Below are 25,095 nucleotides of genomic sequence, written 5' to 3'. Positions count from 1 at the left end.
CATCTCTCGGCGCATAACATGGCCTGCGACTGTTTTCAGTGCCTTGTTTCTTGACAGTACCAGCCATAGTCGCCTATATCAAGCTCATTCCCTGAAGGGACCTGTTTTTGAGACAAGTTCTTGTAACGATCTCAACACCGCTCCTCCCGAGAATTTTACCTGGCGACCTTCTCACTACACCGTCTGCATCATCCCACTAGGTAAGCACATCTTGGTCTGGCTTGAAACATGGCTCTTACTAACATCGTATATCAAGCAAATATCGAACATGGCGACTAAGGCTCCGTTGTCAATGGCCGATGGCCCCTTTGACGACAAGAAACAGGTCGACGAGGAAGCCCCTGTGAACGCAGTAGAGCCAGGGCAGCTGCAACAAGAAATCCTGGGGGTGTTGGATCTGGATCCTGCCCTCAACAGCAAAATGCATCTCGTCAACAATGTATGTCGTCCCTGTCTCATCCTATCTGCAACCTCTGTTTCTGGTGTTTTGTCTGGACTATTATCCTTCTGGACCTCTGTCCGGGCTCCCATATCCAAACAGTCTAGGACCTCCAGACTCCCAGTCCTATCTTCGAGACCTCTGCTTTTTGCTTTGAATTTTGCTAACGTCTCGTGCCATCAACACAGGCCTTGGACGAAATCGGGTGGACACCATATCACTGGAAGTTGTTCTCTTTGACCGGATTCGGGTACGACCTGTCATAATTCTATTACCTCATAGAAAGAGAGGCAATCGAGACCAGACTAACCAATACATCAGGTACGCCGTCGACGCCCTGCAGCTCTCTTTGCAGGGAATCATTGCCGTGCAGGCGGTCTATGAGTTTCAGCCGTCTTACACAAAGGGACTCACCATTGCGGTGTACGTGGGCATGCTGGTGGGTGCTCTGTTCTGGGGAACCACCGCCGACATCATCGGCCGCAAGGTCGCATTCAACGTGTCATTATTCATCTGCTCGATTTTCACCATCGTCGCAGGCGCAGCCCCCGACTGGGACTCTCTCGGCTTCTTCATAGCAATGGCCGCCTTTGGCGCCGGAGGGAATCTCATCCTGGACACTACGGTGTTCTTGGAGTACTTGCCATCTTACAAACAGTACCTTGTGAGCTGTTTGGCGGCCTGGTGGGGGATCGGATGTACCATTGCTGGATTGGTTGCGTGGGCTTTCATGAGTGAGTGCTGTCTAGCGGTGTTTTGTTTACTGCAATATCTTCCCCATTCTCCTCTCGCGTCCAGTACATGAGCATCTGGGCTAACGAGTCCTTTGTGTTGCAGCAAACTACAGCTGTGCCGACCCAAGCCTGGCTCCCTTTACCACGTGCACGAAGTCCAGCAACATGGGCTGGAGGTACTTGATGTACACCATGGGAGCCCTGATCTTTGTCATGAGTCTCTTGCGAGTTACCGTGATCCGTCTCAAGGAGACGCCCAAGTTCCTGCTGGGTCAAGGTCACGATGCTGAACTCGTCGACAACCTCCGATCTCTCGCCGCAAAGTATGGCCGGCCTTGCTCCCTCACGCTGGAGCAGCTCGAGGCGTGCGGAACCATTCGCACCGCCCACTCGAGCAAGACCTTCTCCTTCGGGGAACTCTGGCTCCACGTCAGTAGCCTGTTTTCCACGGTCAAGGTGGCATACACCACCGGCCTGGTCTGGTTGTCTTGGGCCATGATTGGCCTTGCCTACCCGCTCTTCAACGTCTTCCTGCCTTACTATCTGCAGAGCCGCGGGGTCAGCTTTGGCGTGACGAGCGCCTACGAGACGTGGCGAAACTATGCCCTGGTCCAAGTGTGTGGTATCTTTGGCCCTATTCTGGGAGGGTACATGTCCAATGTACGCGTGTTGGGTCGTCGATACACTATGGTGATTGGGGCCCTGCTCACCAGTGAGTGGACACCCCCCGTCTTCCCATTTCTCTGCCATTTGCGAGGATCTTCTCAAGACTAACAAGTGTCGTCTTTTCTCGTCTAGTGGCCTTCTTCTTCGCCTACTCTCAAGTCACTTCGCAGGCTCAAAATGTCGCATACAGCTGCATCATCTCCTTCACCTTGGAGATCTACTATGCGGTCCTTTATGGCTTCACGGCCGAGGTGCTGCCATCGGCTCACCGGGCTACGGGCAACGGCATAGCGGTTGCCTTTTGTCGCCTGATGGGGGCCATGTCGGCTGTGATTGCGACAGCAGCAAACACCAACACATCTGCGCCAGTGTTCATTTGCGCTGCACTCTACGGCGCGTTGGCCCTGTGTGCGTTCCTGTTCCCCTTCGAACCATATGGAAAGAGAGCTTCGTGAGCTTTGATGATCACACTTGCGGGCCTTGGGGACGTCGTGGTGGTTCGGAGGCTGAGTCTGTTGAGATCCCCCGGGAAAGAGACTGGAAGAGACAGTAAGGGCCCTCGGATGCGCGGAAGGGGAGGTATCCCTAGGGCGGCATTGTGCTGGGGCGGTCTGGTCCTCCTACTTTTGGTGCACTTGCATAGAATTCACCTACAATACTATAGATGTACAGCAACTTGAACGTCGGTTCGTCTGTTGATTTACTGAATGCTACGGGCATGGCGCTTTTTTGGCCGACTGGCTGGACGCATATTTAGTAATCCCAAGTCTCCTTGCGCTCAGACCCCCTTTACAGCCGAGCCGAAGCACATGCTGGCTTTAATCCATATATGTACTTGCGAGGCGCGTCTCCGTCAAGGGAGGGCACGCTCAGCGTCTCTGTATTGATTCACCTCTGGTTACCAGTATTCATGCAAAGAGGTTGCAACTTGCATATCAACATTCCTGGCCATCGTAGACCTTGATTCCAAACTTCCAGGTCTGCTCCAGGACCAACTGCGATCTTCCCCCACTCTTGATCTCGGAGAGCACCACGAGATCCGCGTCGGCCCCGGGAGTCAATGATCCCTTGACGCCATGCAGACCGAGCATTCTGGCCGGCGTGGCGGTGACGGCTTTGAGGGCGGTCGGAATATCCGTGTCGGACCATGATAGGAAATTGTTGACGCACTCAAGGAGGGTCACGGCGCTGCCAGCGATCTTGTCAGGGTTGCCTTCCAGCGTCAGACGGCTCTTTTTCTTGATCAGGCGGTGACCGTCTGTGCTCCATTGATACGTCCCGTCTGGGAGGCCGACTAGGTGCATCGCATCCGTGACCAAGATAAAGCCGTCCGGATGGGCCTGGGACGCCACGTTGACGACACTGGGGTGCAGATGGATCCCATCTGCGATGACCCCAATATAGGGTCTTCGAATCGTCTCCGAGTGTCCCAGGAGCCCTAGGACGCCCGGGTTGCGGTGGTGCAGCGGCGGCATGGCGTTGAACAGATGGGTGACCATGCTGGCACCGCGCTCGACGGCGGCACATGCTTGTTCATACGTCGCCTCGGAGTGACCGATGGAGAAGATGATGTTTCGTTTCTGTAGTTCCGGAATGCAGGCCGTGGTGACCTTGCCCACTTCTGGCGCCGCGGTGATCATCTTGATCCGAGGGGGGCGACCGTCGGGGGAGACAGAGAGGTTGGAAGAACCGTAGCAGGCCTCGAAATCTTCAAAGCCATTCTGGGGTTCCTGGAGGTTGTCGAGGTTATGGATCCCGTTCTTGCCTCTGCTGAGGAAGGGACCTTCGCAGTGCGCGCCTAGGGACTCACACCCTGTCTCGGCCAGCCGTAGTCCACCCGTTGGTCCCAGATAGGGCAGAACCTGGCGATAGACATTGGCGGGCTGGCTGGTCAACGTCGGCAGGTACGAGGTCAGCCCGGTCTGCACCAGGGCCTTGTTGACGCGATTCAGCTCTTTGACGTAGGAGAGGTGATTGTCGAGGAGCACGGAGAAGTTGAAGCCAAAGGCACCGTTGAGCTGCACGTCGATCAAGCCGGGAGCCAGAATGCGCCCGTCCAGGTCGACGACATCGATCAGTCCGGGGTGGTTTTGGCAGGATGACGGCGACGCCTGTTCAACGGACAAAATCCGGCCACTGTCTGCTGACACCAGGATATCGGCCGTCGCCAGCTGGCCGTCCTGGACGATTCTGCCATTGATGAACTTTGTAATCCGTCCGTGTCCCATGGTCTCTGGAACCATAGAACCTGTGGGCGGCGAGCCTGCGTCGCGTGTTGGCATTCAAGAGATGCGCAAAGGGCAAAGGTCAACGCTCGGGTTCATACCAAACAACTTGAACTCGTAGGTTCAGCGGTCGGCTTGACCTTCAGCATTTGGAAGATTCTTTGCTCCCTTGCCTCCTGCTAGTATTCCCGTCGGTCGAGGAACAGAGCTTTTCCCAATTGGGATGCATACTAGTAACGTTGCGAGTGGAGCAACCGTAACGACCAGTGTTGCAGACACCTGTTGAGAGCCGGTCCTCGATGGTACCTGACTAGTCAGCAGTTTCTCTCGTGGCTTTAGGGGTCCATCCACGATGCCAGAGCTCATGAGAAAGCTCCACGTGCTCTTAAATGTGACGCCGCAAACTGGGTTACTAATTACAGTGATTATGGCGGAGGAGATAGCTATCCGCGAAGGTTTTGCAGGGCGAGGCTCGAGTTCTCAGAATGATGACACCGTCGACCTTGTAACGTGCCAGAGCCTCGTCCAAATCCAGTCTCTTCCTGACCTGTACCAACCAATCTGCCACTGCAGTCGCTCGGACACCGTTTGGCTCCATCCACCGTGTTGTTCTCTACCTAGTAGGGTTGATCCCTCGAGATCCAGGACCGAGCGACTTAACGCAATGGTAGTAGTATCCCACGGTAAACGCAAGACCGATGAGACCCATGGCGAGGGCTGGATTCTCCCGTCAGCCAACCAACATCACTGACTTCGCTTTAAGATGAAGCAGCGCCGTTTGACACCCTCTATACCCTTTCGCCATGACAGCCTGGATTACTCACCATGAGACTTATCGTCAGAGAAGATCCGACGGCGGCGTCACAATACATTGCGGACCACATCGCCCGTAAGTGTTCAACTGCCTCGTGTCCGCAATGGACCACGAGGGCGTCAAATAGTATCAAATCATCTAACCAGGGTTTTCCTTCTCCTCAGACAGCATCAACAACTTCAAATCGACACCCTCCAAGCCTTTCTTCGTCCTCGGATTGCCAACGGGTGGTAGTCCAAAGATTATCTACAGACTTCTTGTGCAGCTTTATAAGGTCGGCGATCTTTCCTTCAAGAATGTCACGACTTTCAACATGGTACGCACCTTTTCTGGCTCTCCAGTCCGCGTCGAAGCAATTTGGCCTGGCATCGATATTAGTACTGGTTTGGGCAAAATCCGGGGGTCTCTAGGACGAGTATATGGACATCCCCAAGCACCATCCGGAGAGCTACCACACTTTCATGCATGATCACTTCTTCTCGCATATCGACATCGACCCTGCCAATATCAATATGCTGCGTGGTGAAGCCTCGGATCCCGCAGCCGAATGCCTCGAGTACGAAGACAAGATCCGTCGCGCGGGCGGCACTGACTTGTTCCTTGGCGGCGTTGGACCGAATGGCCACCTCGCCTTCAACGAGCCGGGGTCGAGCTTCGCGTCGAGAACGAGGGTCGTGACTTTGGCGCACGAGACTCGCGTCGCCAATTCCCGATTCTTCGGCGGCGACGCAGCCTGCGTGCCTGAGGCCGCGTTGACGGTCGGCGTCCAAACAGTGATGGAGGTACGGATTCGGATACCCAGCGCCATTCTTCCATCCCTACTCCATTGGCTTAATCTTGAGGATTTCCCGCGGTAACCAAGGTCCCACATATAACTGACAACGCGTTTGACCTTTTAGGCCCGCGAAGTCGTTATCATCGCCACCGGTTCCAACAAAGCCCTCGCTCTCCAAAGATGTGTCGAGGGCGGCGTCAGCCACATGTGCCCCGTCTCCAGCTTACAGATGCATCCGAACGGCATGATTGTCGTTGATGAAGCCGCCACTGTCGAGCTGAGAATATCGACGGTGAGATACTTCAAAGACATCGAAGCCGACAAGTGCGGTCCATAGGGGATCACGTTGTGTACACACTCACCCAGTGCAAGGCTTCCGCCCGCGTTCAAAGAGATTTGTGCCGCATGAAGAGTAATTGGGTGCAGATATGAACTGGATCTGCGCATGCTGCCACACCGTAAGGTTAGGCGCCCTCGAATACACCTGGCCACCTCGCCACTACCGTGTAAGTCATGATGTTCTTGGGGGCTTACTCCGTACAGTCGGTAGCGGGGCATCTACTGAAACTTGGAAAATGATTTGAGAAAACGATACGCTTTGCCCATATTGGATTAGCCAAATTCGCTAGTACATGCCGTACTACTCCGTACTTGAATCCCAAATCATGATATAGATATTATCTACCGACGCACGACGCACGACCTAGGTCTACCGATACTAACCACGCGCTGATATGTACAAAAGGGTTACACAATTTCTACTCACGACTACATCTTAGATGATAAGTGGCTCTGGTCAGGGTCCGGACACAGCGGAAAACAACCCTGACTTTGTACCTTGGGAAGAAATCCAAGATTAACCGGCTTCGGATACCGTACCTGCTCACTGCTTTCCGACTGCGCAGAAGTAGACCTCTGTAAAGATATGACCAGCAGACGGATTCTGCCTTCGTCGACACGAGCCGGTATGGTACCTGGGCCGCCTCAGCCACAGACCCAAACGCCTCTGAAGGCTCGTTCTAATGCACACAGCGCATGCTTATCGTGCCGGCGGAGGAGGAGCAAGGTGAGTCTGGATACTATGGCTCGGTCGGTGACGATCGATTGATCTCCCTACAGTGCAGTGGACAATTCCCTTGCCGGAAGTGTGTAGACCTCAAGGTCGAATGCATTTTCGCTCCCCCAGACACAGACCGCCGCAGCAGATCTTTCCTGCGATCCATGCAGGTGGATCATGAGAACGAGCGCAGACTACTCAAGGAGGCCGTTCAGGAGCTCTCTCGCACCCTTCAAGAGCTAGCCCTCGAACCACCCATGAACCCAGAGCGCCGCTCAGAGGTAGACGAAATATTGGCAAAGGTACGGATCTCCCTCCACTTGGACCGGTCTGCGGGTCGCTGATAATCCGTTTGAGTATTCACCTAGGGGTCAAGAGACGGTCATTGTCGAGTCTGACGATGGACTCTCCGGCGGCGAGCGGAATTCTGCAAGTAGAGGCGAAACCCACAAAGGTACCTCACGGCTGGCATCTCCAGGCCGCCAGGGCGAACTCTCGCATAGAGTCGGCTTGGCGCAGGGAAACGGGGTCGCCGGTTATTTGGGGAAAGCGTCTGAAATATCATGGATGCGCAGAGCGTATAAGTATCTAAAGCAACCGTCATTGCGCGCACATGGACCACTCCTTGAGGAAGACGACGAGGCCGATGACCCTGTAACAGCGGCTATGGCCTATTACGTTGACGAAGCTGCGCTCTTGTCCATCAATGAAGACGTAGTCGACTTTCTAGCATGGCCGGACTTCGATGTTGCGCTGATCCTGACGGAGGCAGCTTTTGACGCCATGTCTGGTGTGTTTGGCTTTCTGGATCGCGAACAATTTCTTCAAACCTTGATACATTTCCCACGGTCGAATACCTTGCCATCATGGAAAGAACGACGGTGGCTCGCGGTCGCCAACTTGGTCTGGGCGGTTGGCACCCGATGGTCCGCTATGATCCTCCCAAGCTTACCCACTAATATCCCCGTTGACAACCATCTGGTTTACTACGCCAGGTCGAGAGCACTTGGCCTCGATCACAGGGTAGTCTTCGACCATCCGGACCTCCAACAAACCCAGGCTATGGGACTGCTTGCATTCTTTTTACTCATGAACAACTCCATATCTCGGTGGGTAGAGGATTCCTTTCCTTGTTGGCGTGTAGCTTACGATACTAGAGCGTGGACACTATCTGGCAGTGTAATACGGCATGCCGTGTCACTTGGATTGCATCTGGCAGTCACGGACGCTTCCATGGGGGGCGTCCAACGGGAGGAAAGGGCCAGGACCTGGTACGCACTTTACGCGCTAGAAGTTCTTCTAGCAGAAATCACCGGCCGACCGAAATCAATCACGATTGCCGATGTTACCATCCCTATTAACGTGGATCTTTTGCAAGATCTGGGAGCGTCGCCACCTTCCTTAAGACGGGAAGACCCTTTATACTTATATTCTCGCGGCGTATGGCTGGATTTTATCAGTAAGTACGGCTACATGTTCCACGAAACGTCCGAACGTGCTGTGATGCAGCCGTCCACGCGAGACGAAGAACAGCATACATATCTACAGTATGCTTTTCATCGCCTTCTCCTCAACCGTATCAGCGATCGTATTGCGGTCCATCTTTACGCCGGTAAACAGGATAAACCTTGGTCGCAGTTCCAACGACAAGTTGATGAGTTCCGCAAAGAACTAGCCCAATGGGCCAATAACCTCCCGGCCGAGTTGAAGATTGCGACATTACTCCCGTCAGGCGACCTTTCACGGCAGAGGCTTGAACTGAATATGTACTACCACAGCGTATCTATGATCCTGCTCCGACCTGGTCTTTGTGATATACATATCCAGCAAGAAAGCCACACTTCTGTCGAGTGGGATCGAGAGTGCGCGCGGTCCTGTGTTCAGGCAGCCGGCAACCTTGTGGCTCTTATCCCATATGGGCCTGCAGGCCACGAGGCGTCTCGGCTCCTGCCTTGGTGGGTTTTGCTGCACTATTTGAGTCAAGCCACCGCCGTCCTTGTCCTGGAATTGTGCCTCGACGGTCAACACATGCCTAATGGTGCAAAGGAAATTGTCCCCACAGTTAATGCTGCAATGGCATGTCTATATCGTTTCACCGACCAGTCGTTGTCTGCATATAAAGCATGGAGAATCTACAAGCAGATGTGCTCAGAGTTATCGGCAAGGGGAGGCTTTGTTGGGATCGATGACACACCTGGCACCGGGCTGGTCCCTTTGGGTTGGACGGAGGATCAAGAGATGCTTGTTATGAATTTGTTTTCTTGACTGTGAACTGTGAGAATCTCCATCGGATTCGCCATGGCATCCGATCCCCGACAACACCAAGACGCAGATGTCCTACCCAGGTATTTCGAATTGTTGGATTGAGGGCCTACCTGGACTTTTTGGATAGCAGACACGTGATTAGCCTGAGATGCTGAGATAATATGACGACATTCTTGTTCCAGGCTGCATGACAGCGTCAGGCGCAGACACCAGGTGAGTCGAACAAGTTCCTGTTCCATGACCTCTTTTTGAATCATTAGTACTTGACTCATTCAAGCATCATGAGAGTCCTGAGATAATGACTGCTTCCGAAATCTCCCATTCTCTGCCCCCGACAAGGGACTAGGGTATATCCTCAAGCCTCCAGTCGTAAGCGGCAGCGCATCACCGTCCAACAGCACTAGAAAATGGCACGGAGATCTATTGCCCTTGCTAGTTATGCCTTCTGCTTGATGCTTCTTACCGCTTTCCTATGGCTATGCTTCTTTGTTGAAAGCCCTGCTCAAGTACATTTGCTTCCTGCCACGTCTCAGGATGAACGTGGTCGTCCTGATGTGGCTGCGCCAGGGGAGTACTTACTGGGGGTTGGGAAGGCAGATATCACAGGGTACGAACGAGACAAGAACGGGTTGTGCAAAGTGCTGACTCGTTTAGTCCCGTTGTCGAGATCAACTTGATGGGATACGCCGACTCAGATCAATCAGGAACCGGGCTGAGACAACGCATCTACTGCAGAGCCTTCATAGTGGGCAGCCTGACGAACAACTCCTCCCGAATTGCCTACCTTGTCCTCGATACCCAGTCTGGAGATATAGCTGTCCGACACGGAATATTGGAAGAGCTAAAGAAGTTGGGCCCTGAGTATGAAGTGTACAACAAGGATACTCTTGCTGTTACAGGCACACATAGCCACAGCGGGCCAGGAGCCTGGCTGAACTATCTCCTGCCACAAATCACAAGCAAAGGATTTGACAAGAGAAGCTACGGAGCTATTGTCACGGGCTCGGTCCTTGCGATAAAAAGGGCCCATGCCAGTCTTGCACCAGGTCATCTGAGTTTGGGCCAGCAGAAAGTTGAAAACGCCAATGTCAATCGGAGCCCATATGCATATCTGCAGAATCCAAAGACGGAACGAAGTCAGTACACTGAAGATGTTGACACAACCATGACCCTCATGAAGTTCGAGAGGGCATCAGATGGCTTGTCAATGGGTGTTTTATCTTGGTTCCCAGTCCATGGCACTTCGCTTTACCAAAACAACACTCTTATCACTGGGGACAACAAGGGTGTGGCGGCGTACCTTCTTGAACAATATATGCAAGAGCAGAATCCTGCCTTCGTTGCTGGCTTCTCTCAAGCAAACGTTGGCGATACATCTCCCAACACCTTGGGTGCGTTCTGCGAAGACACTGGCCTCTCATGTTCTTTCAACGATAGTACATGCGGCGGCCGCACTCAGCCGTGTCATGGACGTGGCCCTATGTTCTCGAGTCTGGATCAAGGCACCAAATCCTGCCTCGAAATTGGCAGCCGTCAAATGACAGCATCCAGAGACCTCCTAGTTAGCGACAGTCTAGAACGAATCCCAGCATCAACAGTGTCATTCTTCCATACATACGCCAATTTCTCGTCGTTCGTCTTTACTTCGCCGTTCAATCGATCTCGGCAGCTGAAGACGTGCTCCGCAGCACTGGGATACGGGTTTGCAGGAGGGACTACAGATGGTCCTGGCGCTTTTGATTTCTCCCAGGGCACAAATGACTCGGACGACTCGCCGTCACTCAAGAATCCTCTTTGGAAGTTTGCAAGAGGCTTCGTTCACGAACCAACAGACGAGCAAATTGCCTGCCAGAAACCCAAACCCATCCTGCTCGATGTAGGTCAAGCAGATGATCCTTATGCCTGGACACCCAATATCGTCGACATCCAACTCCTGCGTATCGGCCCACTCATCATTATCGTGTCTCCAGGTGAAGCCACAACAATGTCAGGCCGGCGCTGGCGCAATGCCCTGGCAGACGCGGCTCCATCCATGTTGGGTATTGACAAACCCCGAGTCGTCATTGGCGGCCCCGCCAACACCTACGCCCACTATATAGCAACAGAGGAAGAATACGGCGTACAACGATACGAAGGCGCAAGCACTCTATATGGCCCACATACGCTTGAAGCCTACATCAACCTCACCCTCACATACCTTCCGTATTTGGGTTCCGAGAACGAAACCTCGCATCTGCGCCGTCTCCCCGATGGTCCTAGCCCACCTATTAACGTCAACGTGTCACTTTCGTTCATCACGCCGGTCGTCGTGGACAATCCAGGCTTCTTCCGGAAATTCGGAGCAACGTTGTCGTCTCCCGACCCAGAAAAGCACCACACTCCAGGCTCAACAGTCAAAGCTAGCTTCGTTGGTGCCAATCCACGCAACAATTTCCGCCTCGAAGGGACATTTGCCGCTGTAGAAAAATTCGACCCCGCGCAGGGCCGATGGGTCCAAGTCCGCTCTGATCGAGACTGGTTTCTCGTGTATAAATGGAATCGAACGAGTACAGCCCTAGGTACCAGCGAAGTCAGTATCGAATGGGAGATCGAGTCCGGTACGCAGGCTGGCATGTACCGCTTCAAGTACTATGGAGACGCAAAGGCACTAAATGGGCACATTACTGCCTTTGAGGGAACGAGCAGAGTGTTCAATGTCGCTGGCGATGAGAACAACGATAACAACACGGATGGGCGGGCTTCTGGGGAAGAACTTGTTCGTTTCTGAGAATGATACCACTTGTAGAATGAGCTTACGAAATGTATGAATAGGCAATTGACAAGCGATGACCTTCTGAATAGCAGTAGCATGCTAGACGCTGGATTCCTCTGGCATTTGCTATTTCTGATTGTGTGCTTGTGCTTGTGGAATGTACTATGATTTTTACTCCTCTTGGGGCACATCCCCTTCGGCGAACAGTATGTTGGAGCTGGAGCTGGAGCCGAAGTAAGGGCTGTATAGGCTTCAGCCGGTGTTGGGTTTGGCTGAATCTGGAGCCTGCAGCTGCAGCCGGGCCCGTCGTCGTCGCCAGTAAGATCTACATGGCTCTGGTCGTCTGAGGCACTGCGGCTGCTAGTGCTCGTACCTTGCTCTCAACCTGGTCCGAGTCACTGCCTTGCCTGTCTGCCTGTCTGCCTGGTCACAAAGGCTCTCTCTCAACGCTCTTTCTCTGCCCGTCTCTCGTTGTGTGTGCATGACCATTGAGATCGAGATTCTTGTCTCCTGTTGATTGCATGGTTGAATATGAGTCCGCATCAAAGCCCCCAGTCCCCAAATCCCAAGCCCTTAACCCCCCCAAGCTCCCAGCATGGCATCAGCATCACGCCAAATTCGTCATTGCCGAAAGCACATTCCTAAACCCATGGCTCATTCGCAGATGTCGAAGGAACGAGGTCTTGTGCTGCGTTCCACGATGGTTGGGGCACAAAAGGCACACCCAGCGACGCGAGACCCCTTGACCGCCGTTGTACATGCCGACCATGATACAATCTTCGTCATCATCTGACTCGTCATATGGGTCGTCGACCTCCTTGGCCTCATCCTCCTCATCCTGATCTTCATCCTCAACCTCATCCACATCCTCGCTCTCCTCGTCGGCTTCCTCTTCGTTGCCAACCTCGCTCTCATTCTCACTGTCTTCGCGCTTGCGTTTCCGCCTCCCCTCGGCCATAACAGCGCCGTCTGGCTCAGCACCTTCTGCGGCATTGTCATCGTCGCTGTCGGCAGCCTCGATGATGACCCTAGCACGCGCCAGCCACGCATCCGACCGGATCTGGACAATGTTCCTGATCATCTCCCGCCGCCACATCGCCCTGTAGTGCTCGACGTGCGTGTTGAGTGTCTCCCTCAGCAAGCGCACTCTCTCGCGTTGATTTTCGTCGAACGCGAACGCCCAACGCATCCTGTCATCCAGGGCGTTGTCCAGACGAGCAATGAGCGCGGCGTCGAAATCGGCACGGCGTACAATCGAGAAGCACATCGTTGTCGAGGGCAGAGGTAAGGAGGCCGGACACCCCGGACTTATATGCTGCTATAGCATCTGCAGTCGATGGAGTGGTGGTGGTGAGCCGCATGTAATTGCGCAGGGCGGTGTCAAGGGCCGCATCGAGGAGGCGGAGGAGCAGACGAGCTGTGGATGATGACAAGGTGAAGGTGTGTTGAGTGTGTGATTGTGTATGGTGTGAGACGAGTGGACAAATGGATTGCCAGAAATGCGCGTGTGGTTGCTGGGCCTGTCCTCAGAGGAGAGAAACAGGAAAAGGTAACACACAGGACATGCCTTGATATTCATACGGGGGGCGCCGGTGCGGCGGTAATGTGAGCATGGCGAAGGTGAGTGATGGGCGGTGCCGCGTGCCTCCAAAGGTAGCACTTTCACACACCGCCATGGCTGGGTGTATATATAATTGTTCTTGTTTTCAATGGAGATATGATGGGGAAAGAATGACGATCTAGGATTCCTGGGGAGTGGTAAGTATATGTAGCCTTCTTACAGCTGCTCAGTCCTCACAAGGCATATCTGTGAAGCTTTGTGCTTGTCATGAATTGCTCTGGTTGTGCAAGCGCAAGATGCAGACCTGTTTGCTCCTGGATTGCTGCTAGTGCGGCCACAATGCAGGGAAGACAAATGGCGTCAAAAAGATGCTGAACTTCAAGGCAGGGTGGCTCAAAAGAGTGGCATCTGCGATTGACTTTCGGCAAGGAGACCATGAACATCAGTCAGTGCCCTCCCAGGGACAAACCACAGAGGAGCGTCCTCTCCTAAATGACGAGAATCTGGTGCCCATGATTAGACCAAGTGGATTGGACTTGGACGTCTGTAACAGCTACCATGTCTGTCCCAAGCTTAGGATTTCTTCCAGCGAACCCGCCGAACCCACTGTGCCCATTTTTGAACATCTTCCCTTTCACAGATTTTGTCGACAGTATACCATTCACGAGCCAATTCTTCGTTCGAAGCCATCCTGTGGATAAAGCTGTGACAGGCACGACACAGCCAAGCCACGCTGTTCAACTGATGTTCTTCGTGCCAGCCTCTTTTCAAGACTTTGACGTGTATTTGCTTAGGTATGAGATGGTGGTAAGTCATGGGCACCCAGTCTCTCTCACAGATCTCGCAAGCATTGGTCCTCGTTTCTGTCCATTTCGGCGGCGGCGTCGTCACAGCACCGACATATGCAGACAGCACAGGGGCTATGAATGACTGGAGATCTGATTTGGGAGGCTCGATAAGTCCATAAGCTGTCAAGCTGTCGGTGATGCCTCCCGGAACGTGGCTTGATACTTCCTCGAATACTGACAGTGTCAAGGGCAGTGACCATTTCTCGGACAGTTCAATATTGTCCTGGAGGCCATGGTACGACAGATCCTGCAGCTCTTGTGGAAGACTACTGAAGATCTCGGCGGCCAAGTAGTCGGAGAATTCGGCGAGCTCAGATGGATCGCTCTCTGTAGTTGGTTGCTTTGGGGTGGCGGTCTTCTTCCCTACGGAGGCACGCTTGGACACTCTTCGAGTGCTCCCTGCGGACTTGTCCACGACAGCCGAGAATAGACAGTCTCGGAATGCGTCGAAGTTGTCATTGTGGGCCTCGACCATTGGTATGCGGTTGGAAGATGGGCAATATTGAAGGCAAGGTGGACAGCAGAAGGCTGGAGTTAGCTTCCTTTGCTTCCTGGTCGTAGACGTCACAAATGGGAAAGTAGACCGAATGCCCCGGACCGAACTGCCCCACTGCCTCAAGGAACTCACGGAGAAGAGGTTTGCAATGTGATGTCATGATGGTCACTTGTGGAGTTGACTTGGAATCTGACTAGGTCACTACGTCTTACCCATATACGTCAGGTCGATAGCAGCGCATATATATGTGCAGGGGATCAGCATATCATAACGCTAGAGCCCTCATCATCAACAAAGGCAATCGCAGACATGGGTAAAATCGTGGTTGCCTTCGACCTGTACGGCACTTTGTTGTCAACAGAAAGCATTGCGAAGGAACTAGCCTCACTTTTCGGTCAGGACAAAGCTACGTCGATCGCAGCAGTATGGAGGAAGTACCAGCTAGAATATACATGGAGATTAAACAGCATGAGTAAGCCTCGATGGAAAGGATAACAGTAGCAGATTTCCCGACTGACCACCCACAGAAAAGTATGAAGACTTCTCGGCAGTGACTCGCAAAGCGCTGCTCCATGCTTTGGCGGAACACAACGTTAGTCTGAACGATCAAGACCTCAACAAGTTGATGCAAGCCTATGACTCTTTGTCCACATTTCCGGACGTCAATGCGGCTTTGAAACGATTGGAGAAGAACTCCAGCATTGATTGTGTGGTCTTTTCAAACGGGACCGATAAGATGGTCTCGAATTCGGTTAACGGGTCCGAAGATCTTAGTTCTTCGGTGTTCAAGGACATGGTCACGGTTGAATCAGTCCAAAGATACAAACCTGCACCTGAAGTATACCATCACCTTGCTGAAAAGGTCGGCAAGGTAGGAGAGATGGACACTATGTGGCTCGTATCCGGTAACCCATTCGATGTCACTGGAGCTCGAACGGTGGGTATGCAAGCAGCTTGGGTGGACCGAGCAGGAAACGGCTGGCAGGACAAGCTCGGTTTGGGACCAACAGTGGTAGTGACGAGTCTGGAAGAGGCGGCTGACGCTGTTGAGAAGCATGCGGGGAATGCACAATAAAATGTGAGGCATGTTGCTAAGCTAGGCAGGATCGTCCTGATACTGTTCCGTAGCTGAAGGCGTCATAGCCTCTCGACTCCTGCGAGCCTTCTCCATGGATGCCACCCACAAAGCACTCCCAGCAGCCGAGGTGAGCAGAAAGAACATGCTCAGGACTGGAATCAGCTGGAGAGCCAATGCAACAGTACCGAACCAGGTATACTTCAGCTGTCTCTTTCTGATATAGTCTGTACGATCCTTCTTTGAAAATCCAAGTAATTTAAAATACCTCCAATGGTGGAAGGGTCCAGCTCTGTATCCAGTAAGGAATAAAAATATTGGAACGCCCACGAATGGAATGAAATTGACCGGCAGGAGGATTACAAACTCCAGAATTTGGCGAAGACTGAAGGGACTGTAAACTGAGGAATTGGTCGGCTTCCCAAGCATCTGGACTGAGTTCTCGGCGGATTGGTCGAGGAGACGGGCTTCCTTGACTAGGTCGGCGAGGCCTTGGTCAATGAGAACGGCATCGAAGGTGTCAACAAGTGTTTCGTCGACAAAGAAGGCTTCAAAGAGTAATGCGACAATTGCGGCTCCTTCTCCCAGCACCAGGAAGGTGGCGTTCAGCCATGCTCCGGGCCCTTGAAATAGTGCGAGAAAGGCGACCTGAGGCAAGTAGGTCCATACGAACAGATTGGTGTATATGAAGGCTGAAAGGAGCAAGATGGGAATCATTCGGGCCTTGAAAAGAGGCCAGAAATATGGGTGACGGATGAAGTAGTAAATTCCCTGTGCAGGTCCGTTAGTAGAGGCACAAGAATGCACTGAAGGGTTGTCACCTTGAAAGGGTAGAGCCAGATGGGGTCTACCCAGGTGTTCATCATCTTATCCTATCTCGCATGAGTCCTGGTCCTTTGTAAAGCCATAGAAGGTGCAAGTACTGTGTATCAGAAGTGCAGGCTGCAATTGAAGTCCCGAGTCCAAATTTACTGGATGATGCTGGTGACGCAGCGCAGCCAATCCGATTAGGGAGGTTGGCCGAGATCTGCTTAGTCAGCTGTGAGCCAGAGAAATATTTCGGCCTCATTGGGATTTTCCAACTCTTCCTTTCTTTTTCTTCAAAACTGAATTCCTCTGTATTCACTCTATCAATGAACGCTGCTTGCAAGTGGTTACAATGATTGCTGGAGGGGAAATCAGAAGGATAGAAACGATTTCCAGTTGCCAACTTACCCCGGAACCTTCTGCTGAGCTTCTCATCGAGTTGACTGGATTGTGGAGGTTTTGGAAATATTCATGGCTGCACATACAGTACTCCGTACCTACTCACTTCGTAATAATGATGGGAGAGATATTTTCAGTTAGACCGGGCTCTTTTACTACCTAGGTTTACCCCAGCAGCGGTGACCTCTTTGGGTAGTAGGCTGCTAGACTCTCCCTACAGCCTCCGTAGTAGCGAACTAAATCTGAAGGTGTGCTTTCGCTCTCGTTCCGCCGGACTGTTCCCATCTAGACAACTTTCTTTGAATGCTTCGTCCAAATGCAGTTACATACATTGCTCTTTCACAAGACATAAGGTACCTACTATGGTAGGTGTCACAAACCAGGGCCCTTGACATCGGCTAGTCTATTAAAATTCTCATCGACACCAGCACTCACCAGCCACTCGGATATTCTCACGTCTCCTCGAATCTACTCCTCTCTCTCTCCACCTCCACCTTTTTCTCTTTATTCCCCGGTATCCGATATTTACCACCAGTGCCACCGAACCACCTGCGTCTCCCACTTTGTAGGCATGTGCCGACGTTCACCCGTACATTCTCGATGCTCGCAGACTCAGTCGCTGAGATAGCACGACGATCCATCATGTCGTCAATCTCGCCACCGGGTCCTTATGCCTCCTCACAGGGCCAGGATACCAGCAACGCCTACAAATATGAAGACCCGACAGCATACCAACTACAATCCGCCTTCCCCAATCAATTCGAGGTTGCTCTGCCAGTCCCGCGCCCAGATGCTGAGCAAGTAGGGCAAGGGCAAGAATTGCAAAGATCTGGAACAAAATCCTCCGAGCCCAAAGTCCGCTTGAGAAAGGCATGCGATAGTTGTAGTGTGCGAAAAGTCAAGGTAACGACGTAGACTCTCGTTGTAGTGTTGACCCAGAAAGCTGACTATTCCAAATAGTGCGACGAGTCTGGCCCTCCATGCAAATCATGCGCTGCCCTCGACATCCCTTGCACCTTCGACCGCCCCAGTCGTCGTCGCGGACCTCCCAACCGGCATGCAGAAGCCATCAAGAGACAAAAACTTGAAGGAGGAGGCTATGAAGGTTCCCGAGGCTCCCCAACACACGATGCCGCCTACAGTCTGGCAGCGCTCTCTGCGCCAGCACCTCTTTCGGCCGAGTCCATATGCGACCTGCCCACCTTGCAGACTCTCTTGGATGACTATTTCATATACATTCACCCGTTGATTCCCCTACCGCATGAACCGACATTTCGCAGATCCTTCGAGGCTAGAGAAGACCGGACCAATCACACATTCCTGGCTCTCATCGCAGCCATGGTTGAGTGTTTGGTGGCTTCATTTCCACGCCGACCACGACAGCTCTTCTCAACGGAGGCCGCGAGGTCACAGTTCCCCAATGCTGGGTCTTTGATCGACAGATGCCATCAAGTCTTTATCGAGGCCCGCGGTATCGGCTATATTGACCGGCCATTGGGTCTTTACGATGCGATTGCAAGCTATTTGACCGGCCTTGCTGCTGGCTACATCCTCGATCTACCACGCTTGCGCCTGTATCTGGGCGAATGCACACTCATTACACGAGAACTGGGTTTCCATCGGCCCGAGATCTACCGGCCAGGATCAGCGGCGGATGGGGGGTCGTATTCATCGGCTGATGTGCAGCGGCCCCAAATTACCGACCATGTCTATCAGGAGTCAGGTCGTCGGCTGTTCTGGTTGCTGTTCGTAGGTGCCATGTCGGCTCGCCAGCTGGATGAAGCCGATGGTGACCTACTGATCCCACCAGTTTCACATGCTGAAATGCTCCCTCCGCTTCCTGTGGAAGTCGACGACGAATACATCACCGAGAGTCAGATTTTCCCACAGCCGCGAGGAGTTGTGTCAGAGATGGTGGGATTTAACCTGAATGTTAAGGTCTTCAGAGCTTTTCACTTCCTGGCCGCCCTGGAGATGGCCTTTGGTGCTAATACTGTCTACGACTGGGACCGCCAACGTCAAATCATCCGCCGTGCCCTACAAACGGTCAAGGATGCAACACGGGACGCCCCGAAAGAGCTGCAACTGAATCCATCAAATGGGTTCGGAGAGTGGCCGCCTACCCAATCCGATATCTCTGCATACTCACAGCTTTTCAACGACCGCGAAGGTGTCGAGGCCGATCCTGGTCTCGATTCTGCAAGTACTCGAGGGTCTTTCTCGGTCCCTCAAACCCACTCGAAACGAACCATTCAATTTGAGATCCAGAAGGCTAACATATACGCCACGCAACTGTCATCCAGGTCTTACCTGGTAGAGCGATTCTGGAATCTGTACGAAATCGTGGAGCGAGACAAGCTGGCTTTCCCTTCCGACAAGTCAATGGCCAGCGCTTCCCCGACGGCAGGGATTGTGACGACTGGCATGGAACACGGCTACAGACAGGCTGCTGGTCGAACACCCAGCGATAGTCTGATGGATGCTGGAGAACAGATGATGGCCGTTGAACGTGAAGATATCGTCCGTGACATGGCTCTGCTCCTCAAGAGCATCAATCAGGTTAACATGGAACCGAATGGTATGAGCTTTGTAAGTCAGCAGATCCCCCATCCTCAATCACGGCTAACGACTTCTAGTGCAACAAGATTCGAACAGTCGCTTCTACTTTACTCGAGACAAAGCGGGCTCGCATGAGCGTAATGCCGACGTTAGATTCCGAGAGTGTCAACAGTTACCTTCGCGACTTCCTTGACATTCTCTCAAAGCTTGAGCGATTAGGTCCTGGACGGTATAGAGGTGTCGCCGACGGCAATACCGGGAGTTTGTTGAGGACACCCGAGGAAATTGAAGAGGAAGAACTAGTGTACTGGGCAAGTCTGAAACAGCATCAAGAGAGGTTTGTTCGGACCAACGGGTTTTGGTAGCGGGAAAAGTCGTGCTTTTAGAGGTCATCACTACTAAGGACGGCGGTATGGATGAAGGAGTCCAGGGTTCATGATGTGTGACGGACAGGCTATGCCTACTGGATGAACAGGTGCTGACTTCGACACGAGTGCTTGGGCTGCGTGCTGCAAAGTTATTCAGCATTCTTGTATGGACATTTCACCACCACGAGACTGCCTACAAGTAGGTACCTGGTATATTCCAGGTTGTTGAACGTGCTTGACCCTTCCAAGCTGCCAAGAACAGCCTCGAAGCTTGATTCCACGGTCCTTCTGTCGAACCTGAGGACTGACAATCATCAGCAGCAAAACGTCGAAAACTTCTCTGTTGAAAAGAGCTCTATTGATCCTTACAGACCGACAAAGATGGTCGATGAGTATTATTTCTTGATCGACCTCCCTTTAACAAAGACTTTGACAATGTTTCTATCGTCTCCCGTCATCAAGAACTTTTCAAACATCACTTCCGCCGAGTCGTCGTCCTCCACGACTGTACTCTGCCCATCTTCCACTACGGTGCTTATCTCGAGAGCATCGAACTCCTTCCCGACCTCGAACGTCCCAATCTTGTCCGCCATACAGCACACTTTGGCTCCGCCCAGCGTGGCAAGATAAAAGCACTCGTTGAGGGTCAAGGCCGGGTCTTTACCGTCGGTCATCAGCTCCCGACCAAGGCTGGTTATGAATGCTTGTCTGGTGGCGTCCAGAATACTACTGCTGAAACCGCCGCCCGAGTCCGTGCCCAATCCGACTTTGATGCCCATCTCCAGATACTCCTTGATCGGTGCGGCACCCCATTCACCACCTGTTGTATTGCTGACGGGACAGTGTGCTACCCCGACGTCGTTGGCTTTGATCTTTCCAATCTCATACTCATTCGGGTATATGCAATGTGCCATGATCGTCCGTTGGCTAAACAATCCGAAATGCTCATAGAGGTCGGCCTCGTTGTCGAATTGAGGAAACAACTCCTTGGTCACGGCAACCTCCTGCTTCGTCTCGTTGAAATGGGTCTGAATCATCATGCTAGGGTTTTTGCGTGCGATGTTGCCAATCCCCGCGAGCAGCTCTTCGTCGCAGCATATCGCGAATCGTGGGGTCAAGATGGGCTGCACCAATTGTCCTGTCGGGTCGATCTTCTCGACGTGCGCGATGAAGTCCTCCGTCACATCAATGGACTCTTTGTTACTTTTGTCGCAGTAGAAGCTGGGCGCATTGCGGGCCATGTTGCATTTGCCCACCAGTGCCCGCTGACCTTTCTCAAGACAGGTATCAGCCAAAATCTTGGTGGCCTCGCCATGCAAGCTGCCGTAATACGAGGCCGTCGTCACGCCCTGCTTGATGAAGCCCTCGACGCAGCTCGCATACGTTCTGCGAGCATATTCCGGATCCTCGAATTTCGCTTCGTGCGGAAAGGTCACCTTGTTCAACCAGTCCATGATCTGAAGTCCCCGCCCTGTGCCTCGCTGAGTCCATTGAGGTGCATGATTGTGCGTGTCGATGAACCCTGGCACCAGGAATTCGCCCCGGGTGAGGAATCGAATTGGTAAGTCTGACACGTTGGGCAGGCCGGGAAGAAAGCCCAGCAACTTTTTGACATCTGGAGCTGGCACATTCGCTCGCAAGAAGATTATCTTCCCCTCATGAGACACCACAAGAAGTCCGTTCAAGATGATCTCGACTTGCTCAGGGCTGACTGAATGTATGAAAGTCCCATGGAAGAGTAGCGGCGTGTTCAAAGTAGGGGAAGCCATGCTTTGCCAACACGAAGGGTCAATCTATCCGGCGAATGATCAACAAGTCTTCACCTTCCAATGACTTGCTGCGACTGTACCGCAGTAAAGATATTGCACGAGCAAGGCCGTGCAAGGCTCAACATCACTTGGCCCCCCTCCCCCCTGCAAGCGACACAACCGGAGGTCCCCGATTCCCCACCCCTCGTATCAACCCCATGTTTAAGCTCCTGATATCGAACATGCCTCTTATTGGATCCATATATCAGACGGCTCGACGTTACTCGAGGAAGCGACTGTAGTCGCCTGCACTGGGGGACAAGAGGGAACAAGGAAGCATCAAACACCAGCTCCATTGGTCACACAGCGACCCAAGATACCTAGGTAGGCAACCGCTTCTTGAAGCAATGTTGATCTCGTGCATCCTCGGACACAAACGACCTAGACCTATATCGAAGCGAGATAACAGCATCCAATCCAGTCCACCCGCGCGCCATGCGACCTACACCTCACTTTCGCTAGGGCTCGAATACGGCGCAAAAAATGCACTATTCCACGTGCCTCTCCGCCTGCTCGCCCATGTTCTAAGCTTATCGGCTTGTCCACGGCATTTTAGTTCCTCGAGTCAGACGACGAGCTACCAGATGCTCAGGGTCGATTAGTGTCGAGCCCGCTTGACGCGGCTAGACGACCTGGCGTCAACATTGATAACGCACTTTCCCGAAGATCATATGAAGATGATAAGATGGGACGGTGCCTCCCGGGATTCGAGTGAGGCACTCTCTGCCTCGGGCTTCGTCTCTTTGTGTCACGGTTAAGAAGGGCTCAAGGTCCCACGAGCTGTCTCGGCCTGACCGTTCATGAATACTTCTCAAGCTTCGAAAAACAGCTTGTCGATCTTCCACAATGGCGGATTACAACATCGACGCTGAGAAAAATGACCCACGCATCCTTGCCTTGACCCCAATCACTGATGAAGGGACTGTTGTCGAGAAGCACCGTGTGACAGACAAAGTTGACGACCTTGCCGAGGTCGAAGCCTCGAGAGGATGGTTTGGCTCTTTGCTCAAATATGCCAGCTTTCTGCGCGCAGAAGAACGAGGTATCGAGAGAGTGAGGGCAGAGGACAGAGTCAAGCAGTCCGTGTTTGATGGATATACCATGTGGGCATCAGCCAATTTCACGTGAGTCTGCTGTTGAACCTCGTGTCGAAGCGTGACACAGCCCAGCTGATCTCGTGGGTGCAGTCCAGCTACGTTCGCTACCGGTGCCTTGGGTCCTATCTTCGGTTTGGGATTCTGGGATGCTTTCGCGGTGATCTTCTGTGTCAACTTCTTCACCAGCATTGTCGTGGGACTGTTTGGATGCTTCGGGCCAATGACAGGACTCAGGATGATGTCCGTCGGCCGCTACGCATTCGGCATCTGGGGCACGAGAGCCATAGTCATCTTGAATATTTGCGGCATGATCGGCTGGTCGAGCGTCAACTCCATCGCCGGTGCTCAAGTTATGAACGAACTCTCCGACGGCAATTGTCCGTTGTGGGCTGGTAACCTGATCATCGGCGTCTGCACGGCTGTCATCTCGTTCTTCGGCTATTTCGCCGTCCACTTCTTCGAACGCTGGTGCTGGATCCCGCAGGTGTTGATCTTCATTTTCCTGGCTGGATATGGCGCCAAACACTTCGACGCGGCTGCCCTGCCCATGGGTCACGGATCCGCCGAGGCAGGCAGTGTCATGTCGTTTATCGCTGTCATCTACGGATTCGTCGCTGGCTGGGCCCAGTCTGCCGCAGACTACAACGTGCGCATGCCAGTCAACACGAGCAAAGTCAAGCTCAGCCTGTCGATCTGGGCAGGTAACTTTTTGGGATGTGCGATACCTGAAATCCTGGGTGCGGCATTCATGACTGCTGTTGCTGCGGACCCGAAATTCGAAGACGCTTACAACGACCGCGGCATCGGCGGTGTAATGGGGCAAGCGCTCGAGCCTCTCCATGGGTTTGGCAAGTTCCTGCTCGTCTTATCAGCATTGTCCATCGTCGGCTGTAATCTTGTAAACAATTACAGTCTGGCATTCACATGCCAAAACTTCCACCCCGTCATGATGAAAGTTCCGCGCTTTGTGTGGAACATCATCGGGTCAGCGGTGTTCATCGCTATCGCCATCGCAGCGGAGGACTCGTTCGCGGAAGTCCTTGAGTCGTTCTTGTCGGTCATTGGATACGTCATTACGCCGTTCTTGTGCTGCGTGACGATTGAGTTCCTGCATTTCAGGAAGAAGAAACTCCCTCTCGAAGACTGGAATAATATGAAAACTCTGCCGTACGGGATTGCTGGGTTTCTGGCTATCGCGATGGGGTTCGTTGGCGCGGTGCTCTCGATGTACCAGACCTGGTATGTCGGCGTGGTTGCGAAGGCGACTGGTGCAGAGCTCGGTTGGATCTTTAGTGGTGTCTTCTCGGTGATTGCATATGTCCCTGTCAGATATCTGGAGATCAAGTATACAGGACGATGAACTCCGGGCTAGGAAGATGTCGATTTACTCTATCAGCAACGTTCCGAGTCCAATAAAGCAGAGTATGAGCAAGTTAGCGCGAGCACACGCGAGGCTTTCATGGGCGGGAGCGATGGTTTGCTTGGCCTTGCCTTCTGTTCGTTTGCATTTCATGCACACCATCCCGAGTCAACTGTTCTCTTTTCTTCGGGTCCTACCTTGGTATTGTTGACATTGGTCTTCGCTTTTCCGGTATGTGATACTTGTAGATTGTTGATTGATAGAGCTCTTGATGCATTTGGCGAATACTACGACAGGGGAGCTGCTCCCATCGCCGATGCGGTGATACTGTATCCCCTCTCCTCTTTATGGCATGCAAGAAAGACGCACATGTTTGTCGATCTATCCAGCATATGCTGCCAATGGTTAGCCGGTGCATTCCAACCTCGGTGAGGATTTTTGGGGAGGGTGGAAGGGTATCCATACTCCGTACGGAGTTGAGTTTGAAGCAAATGTTTTCGCTGGAGATAGTCGTCATCATTCGTTCTTCATTCGGTGCCCAGTCTTTGGGGTCGATCATCCATCTCCCGGGCACTGCCACACCTGTGGTGCCTGAATACAAGGGTCAAACAAGAATGATCACCGGCACCAACGGACTCTTGGACGGTCTCGACCAAACAAAGCCCCAAGGACAGCAGAAAACCCTCTTCGGCAAGCTAAGTTAACTCGCAACAACTGCAGCTCTTCTCCCAATTCTAGACTGCATTCTTTCCCCGACCCCGAGAGCGAAGTCCTTTTCTGGCGACTGACTGGGCTTCCCTAAGGCGCTGCTAGAAAGGCTCATCAGTGGTGTCTTCCGTCCTCTTTTCCGGTCCCCAACACGTAAAGCGAAACGCAAGCGCCGCACAAGCATTAATTAGCAGCCAGTCAAGCTGATATTCACGTCAGATCTAAAGAAGATGTTGGACTTGACCATGCGGTTTGGAGAATACCCTTGACAGGAACGGATCT

The 25,095-nt window shown here is 52.8% G+C and overlaps 12 protein-coding genes across 12 annotated transcripts; 7 read left to right on the top strand and 5 right to left on the bottom strand.

Annotated features, from left to right (window-relative positions):
* Position 1: 1 nt before the first annotated feature.
* Positions 2-2,489, top strand: PV05_06839 (uncharacterized protein). The gene is made up of 6 exons (XM_013459613.1): positions 2-200; positions 257-439; positions 628-689; positions 761-1,173; positions 1,277-1,885; positions 1,972-2,489. The coding sequence occupies exons 2-6, from the start codon at positions 269-271 to the stop codon at positions 2,292-2,294; spliced, it is 1,578 nt and encodes a 525-aa protein (XP_013315067.1). The 5' UTR covers positions 2-200; positions 257-268; the 3' UTR covers positions 2,295-2,489.
* Positions 2,490-2,721: 232 nt separating this feature from the next.
* PV05_06838 (N-acetylglucosamine-6-phosphate deacetylase) lies at positions 2,722-4,067 on the bottom strand (the record flags this gene model as incomplete). Its single annotated transcript, XM_013459612.1, has 1 exon — positions 2,722-4,067. One exon carries the CDS (start codon positions 4,065-4,067, stop codon positions 2,775-2,777), a length of 1,293 nt encoding a protein of 430 aa, XP_013315066.1. The 3' UTR covers positions 2,722-2,774.
* An 822-nt stretch (positions 4,068-4,889) lies between these two features.
* On the top strand, positions 4,890-5,990 carry PV05_06837 (glucosamine-6-phosphate deaminase; the record flags this gene model as incomplete). Its single annotated transcript, XM_013459611.1, has 4 exons — positions 4,890-4,953; positions 5,043-5,194; positions 5,289-5,660; positions 5,778-5,990. The coding sequence occupies 4 exons, from the start codon at positions 4,890-4,892 to the stop codon at positions 5,988-5,990; spliced, it is 801 nt and encodes a 266-aa protein (XP_013315065.1).
* Positions 5,991-6,348: 358 nt separating this feature from the next.
* Positions 6,349-9,257, top strand: PV05_06836 (uncharacterized protein). Its single transcript, XM_013459610.1, has 5 exons — positions 6,349-6,719; positions 6,773-7,012; positions 7,068-7,819; positions 7,868-9,188; positions 9,236-9,257. Exons 1-4 carry the CDS (start codon positions 6,579-6,581, stop codon positions 8,973-8,975), a joined length of 2,241 nt encoding a protein of 746 aa, XP_013315064.1. The 5' UTR covers positions 6,349-6,578; the 3' UTR covers positions 8,976-9,188; positions 9,236-9,257.
* Positions 9,215-11,907, top strand: PV05_06835 (uncharacterized protein). Its single transcript, XM_013459609.1, has 2 exons — positions 9,215-9,582; positions 9,630-11,907. Exons 1-2 carry the CDS (start codon positions 9,383-9,385, stop codon positions 11,740-11,742), a joined length of 2,313 nt encoding a protein of 770 aa, XP_013315063.1. The 5' UTR covers positions 9,215-9,382; the 3' UTR covers positions 11,743-11,907.
* Positions 11,908-12,368: 461 nt separating this feature from the next.
* Positions 12,369-13,288, bottom strand: PV05_06834 (uncharacterized protein; the record flags this gene model as incomplete). Its single annotated transcript, XM_013459608.1, has 2 exons — positions 12,460-13,288; positions 12,369-12,415 (listed from the first exon to the last, which is right to left on the bottom strand). Exons 1-2 carry the CDS (start codon positions 12,992-12,994, stop codon positions 12,369-12,371), a joined length of 582 nt encoding a protein of 193 aa, XP_013315062.1. The 5' UTR covers positions 12,995-13,288.
* Positions 13,289-13,495: 207 nt separating this feature from the next.
* Positions 13,496-14,631, bottom strand: PV05_06833 (uncharacterized protein). The gene has a single exon (XM_013459607.1). It carries the CDS (start codon positions 14,609-14,611, stop codon positions 13,862-13,864), a length of 750 nt encoding a protein of 249 aa, XP_013315061.1. The 5' UTR covers positions 14,612-14,631; the 3' UTR covers positions 13,496-13,861.
* Positions 14,632-14,863: 232 nt separating this feature from the next.
* PV05_06832 (haloacid dehalogenase, type II) lies at positions 14,864-15,916 on the top strand. The gene is made up of 2 exons (XM_013459606.1): positions 14,864-15,104; positions 15,160-15,916. Exons 1-2 carry the CDS (start codon positions 14,942-14,944, stop codon positions 15,705-15,707), a joined length of 711 nt encoding a protein of 236 aa, XP_013315060.1. The 5' UTR covers positions 14,864-14,941; the 3' UTR covers positions 15,708-15,916.
* PV05_06831 (uncharacterized protein) lies at positions 15,692-16,634 on the bottom strand. Its single transcript, XM_013459605.1, has 2 exons — positions 16,529-16,634; positions 15,692-16,478 (listed from the first exon to the last, which is right to left on the bottom strand). Exons 1-2 carry the CDS (start codon positions 16,571-16,573, stop codon positions 15,729-15,731), a joined length of 795 nt encoding a protein of 264 aa, XP_013315059.1. The 5' UTR covers positions 16,574-16,634; the 3' UTR covers positions 15,692-15,728.
* Positions 16,635-17,284: 650 nt separating this feature from the next.
* Positions 17,285-20,269, top strand: PV05_06830 (uncharacterized protein). Its single transcript, XM_013459604.1, has 3 exons — positions 17,285-17,816; positions 17,874-19,502; positions 19,550-20,269. Exons 1-3 carry the CDS (start codon positions 17,514-17,516, stop codon positions 19,835-19,837), a joined length of 2,220 nt encoding a protein of 739 aa, XP_013315058.1. The 5' UTR covers positions 17,285-17,513; the 3' UTR covers positions 19,838-20,269.
* On the bottom strand, positions 20,236-21,609 carry PV05_06829 (guanine deaminase; the record flags this gene model as incomplete). The annotated part of the gene is made up of 1 exon (XM_013459603.1): positions 20,236-21,609. The coding sequence occupies one exon, from the start codon at positions 21,607-21,609 to the stop codon at positions 20,236-20,238; it is 1,374 nt and encodes a 457-aa protein (XP_013315057.1).
* An 885-nt stretch (positions 21,610-22,494) lies between these two features.
* Positions 22,495-24,105, top strand: PV05_06828 (uncharacterized protein; the record flags this gene model as incomplete). Its single annotated transcript, XM_013459602.1, has 2 exons — positions 22,495-22,772; positions 22,836-24,105. 2 exons carry the CDS (start codon positions 22,495-22,497, stop codon positions 24,103-24,105), a joined length of 1,548 nt encoding a protein of 515 aa, XP_013315056.1.
* Positions 24,106-25,095: the final 990 nt, after the last annotated feature.

This window comes from Exophiala xenobiotica, assembly GCF_000835505.1.
Source record: "Exophiala xenobiotica strain CBS 118157 unplaced genomic scaffold supercont1.4, whole genome shotgun sequence".
NCBI classification, from domain to species: domain Eukaryota; kingdom Fungi; phylum Ascomycota; class Eurotiomycetes; order Chaetothyriales; family Herpotrichiellaceae; genus Exophiala; species Exophiala xenobiotica.
Note: the sequence above shows the minus strand (reverse complement) of the source record. Positions and strands in the feature narration are given on the sequence as shown.

Coding starts and splice junctions, on each gene's coding strand:
- PV05_06832 (XM_013459606.1), top strand. CDS start 14,942: ATGGGTAAAATCGTGGTTGCCTTCGACCTGTACGGCACTTTGTTGTCA. Junction 15,105..15,159: donor ATGGAGATTAAACAGCATGA/GTAAGCCTCGAT, acceptor GACCACCCACAG/AAAAGTATGAAGACTTCTCG.
- PV05_06839 (XM_013459613.1), top strand. CDS start 269: ATGGCGACTAAGGCTCCGTTGTCAATGGCCGATGGCCCCTTTGACGAC. Junction 440..627: donor AAATGCATCTCGTCAACAAT/GTATGTCGTCCC, acceptor CCATCAACACAG/GCCTTGGACGAAATCGGGTG. Junction 1,886..1,971: donor GATTGGGGCCCTGCTCACCA/GTGAGTGGACAC, acceptor TTTCTCGTCTAG/TGGCCTTCTTCTTCGCCTAC.
- PV05_06831 (XM_013459605.1), bottom strand. CDS start 16,573: ATGATGAACACCTGGGTAGACCCCATCTGGCTCTACCCTTTCAAG. Junction 16,479..16,528: donor TCTGGCTCTACCCTTTCAAG/GTGACAACCCTT, acceptor GGACCTGCACAG/GGAATTTACTACTTCATCCG.
- PV05_06830 (XM_013459604.1), top strand. CDS start 17,514: ATGCTCGCAGACTCAGTCGCTGAGATAGCACGACGATCCATCATGTCG. Junction 17,817..17,873: donor GTAGTGTGCGAAAAGTCAAG/GTAACGACGTAG, acceptor TATTCCAAATAG/TGCGACGAGTCTGGCCCTCC. Junction 19,503..19,549: donor AACCGAATGGTATGAGCTTT/GTAAGTCAGCAG, acceptor AACGACTTCTAG/TGCAACAAGATTCGAACAGT.
- PV05_06835 (XM_013459609.1), top strand. CDS start 9,383: ATGGCACGGAGATCTATTGCCCTTGCTAGTTATGCCTTCTGCTTGATG. Junction 9,583..9,629: donor GGGAAGGCAGATATCACAGG/GTACGAACGAGA, acceptor TGACTCGTTTAG/TCCCGTTGTCGAGATCAACT.
- PV05_06833 (XM_013459607.1), bottom strand. CDS start 14,611: ATGGTCGAGGCCCACAATGACAACTTCGACGCATTCCGAGACTGTCTA.
- PV05_06836 (XM_013459610.1), top strand. CDS start 6,579: ATGACCAGCAGACGGATTCTGCCTTCGTCGACACGAGCCGGTATGGTA. Junction 6,720..6,772: donor GCCGGCGGAGGAGGAGCAAG/GTGAGTCTGGAT, acceptor ATCTCCCTACAG/TGCAGTGGACAATTCCCTTG. Junction 7,013..7,067: donor TAGACGAAATATTGGCAAAG/GTACGGATCTCC, acceptor AATCCGTTTGAG/TATTCACCTAGGGGTCAAGA.